Source organism: Phytophthora infestans, genomic scaffold (genome assembly GCF_000142945.1).
Source record: "Phytophthora infestans T30-4 supercont1.71 genomic scaffold, whole genome shotgun sequence".
NCBI lineage: Eukaryota > Oomycota > Peronosporomycetes > Peronosporales > Peronosporaceae > Phytophthora > Phytophthora infestans.
Window position 1 is genome coordinate 100,052 of NW_003303688.1, and position 2,443 is coordinate 102,494.

Consider the following 2,443-nt stretch of genomic DNA (forward strand, 5'->3'; position numbering starts at 1 on the left):
TTTTTACTATGAAGTACCGCACCTCACCAAGCCCCTCCACACAAGCGCCGACATGACGATGTCCTGCTCTTTTGGCGCGTTCGCGTCGGGAACTGCGTTTGAGCGCTCCTTTTGCTTCCTAGACCTCCCAGCAGCCTTCCCTCGCGCGCGTCGAGCAGCTTGCTCTTTGTTCGCCGCCTTCTTTTGTCATTTGCGCACTACCCTCCGAGATTTCTCAGTCTGATGATCGAATTTGTCTCGCTGATTCATTGCTTCGCGCTCGACCTTCTCATCCGCAGCAGACTTCTTATTGCCTTCTTTGAGCGCTGCGGCATCTTCCTTTGCTTTAACGGCTGCCAACATCATTTCGTAGATGAGAAGCACACCTCCAGAAAACGTTTCGTCGAGCCACTCACCTTTTTCACGCTTCTGAGGTACGGGAGCAACTGTTGAAGCCGAAAGCAAGTTAACCACGTTAAGAGCGTCCACGTTTAAGTTTCGCTCGCGAGGAAATCGTTTATGTCGCTCGGCTACCTGCAGCTGCTGACCCAATGGCGAAGCGACTTGCCCAAGGATGACGGCTACGTGGGGCATCGTATCACTCGACACAGCAGGTTTGCTGCCAATAATTCCCTTCATCATCACGTCCAACGACAAAGGAAATATTCCAGTCTTCTCGAATCCTTTCTTTGCGTTTTTAGGACAACACGACTTACTGAAGGGCCCACAAGCAATTCCAGATATGTTTTCTTTTGTCGGAAGCTTGTTGTGATGCTGCCCAGGATATCGTTTTAATGCTTTTTGGTACCGATGCTTGAAGGAACCAAACACGGACACGTCCAGTGGCTGGAGGAAATGTGAGGTGTGTGCAGGTAAAACAAATAGGCGAACGCCGCGATCGGTGCCTTATTTCACAGCTTCAATCTGAATATGGCCGAAATGGCCGTCCAGCAACAGGAGTTGAGGACGTTCAGGGGGCAACTGACCGACAAACCATTTAAACCAGTGCTGAAACAGCTTCCCGTTAATGTTTGGGCTATCACTCATTGCACAGCGAGCTGTTGGCTCCGCCCCCGCCATCCATATCGGCTTTCTGTTCTTGCCCTCGAAGATATACATTGGTGGATTTCTCGCACAGAAGCGCTTATACAAGCCATTATACTAGTATTTTCTCGGTCACTAGCCCTGGATGTTCGCTCTAAGACCCTTTGGACAGATAACGCGCTCTCCACCGCATCCTTGTGGGCAAATGCCGGTCTCATCACAATTCCAAATGCGTTCAGGTTTGTCCAAGATATCCAATTTCTTTAACTCCTCCTGCAGATTGCTAAAGTACCTCATGACAGCATCAGACGTTGACGACACCGCGCGTTTAGCATCAAGAAGTTGCGACTTACGCCTCGATATCTTCGGGTGAGCTGCTATCCATCGCGAAATATACTTGTCGTTGGGAAAGTCATCGTGTAGTAGACGTGTCTGTTCAGCTGCCTCACGCAGCATACATCGTAGTTCATCAACACCAGCATACATTCCATGGAGGGCTCGATCGATACCGGATAATCTCGAGTACTCCCTGGTTGCCGCCGTCCGAAATATACACGTGTTGAGGTCCACTACATGCGTCGAGAGGTACAAGGCCCATGTGGCGAAGTCGAAGAGGCTCGCGTGAAACCCCGTATGCCTGCGATGCTTTCCTTAGTGGCATGCCATCGTTGACAGCAGCGACGGCTTGTATCCAGGTTGATGCGGGAACCTTTCTCCACCTTTTCGCCCTCTCTCGCTTGCCCATGGATAGCAGCTATTCGAGGGCTTATTGTGTCGGCCGCTGAAGTCGAAGTGGGGCGCATGATGGCTCATTCGAAAGAAGCTTTCCCAGCCTTTTATTACGAAGTGCACACAGCAACTATTTGTGTTGTTTTCGCCAGAGACTGCGACGACCCCTTTTCCTTATTGACTTAGTTTTGTAAGTGGAGGGGTTGACCCGAAATATGTCCCGGCCCGAAATATGTCCGGCACGGATACCGTGGTGGTATGGAATAATTCCTTTTCGCTCACTCTACGTGCTCTTCAGTGGCTTTAAACGTGTGTGCTCCTCCGTGGACCGTGCTTCTTAGCATGTGGGTGTCATTATTTCAGCTCTCACCCATGGTCATCTCTTCGTGCCGCTCCGTGTTTTTCATGACTGCATGCTCTTCCGTGGCTCGTGCTTCGCATGAAATTTTGCAGCCTATTCTGTCATCGTCTGTGGCCTTCCGTATTTGAAGCTGTTCCTTCTATCGCATCGTGTACATAGTCTGACTCGGCATTCCTCCGGGTTTCGTGTTCTTGGTTAATTACGTGCCTATGCACTAAATTAATCACAAACACGGCTCCCAGAGCATATAATGTACGCTACGTATCATACTGGGAAGTGCGCACATTCGCTTAGGGTCGCACACTACGCGTACATACAAAAGAAGAACTT

General features: G+C 50.1%; 1 protein-coding gene across 1 annotated transcript; it reads right to left on the reverse strand.

Annotated features, from left to right (window-relative positions):
- Nucleotides 1-1,158: 1,158 nt before the first annotated feature.
- Nucleotides 1,159-1,514, reverse strand: PITG_18640 (uncharacterized protein; the record flags this gene model as incomplete). Its single annotated transcript, XM_002997504.1, has 2 exons — nucleotides 1,159-1,463; nucleotides 1,508-1,514. The coding sequence occupies 2 exons, from the start codon at nucleotides 1,512-1,514 to the stop codon at nucleotides 1,159-1,161; spliced, it is 312 nt and encodes a 103-aa protein (XP_002997550.1).
- Between the last annotated feature and the right edge of the window lie 929 nt (nucleotides 1,515-2,443).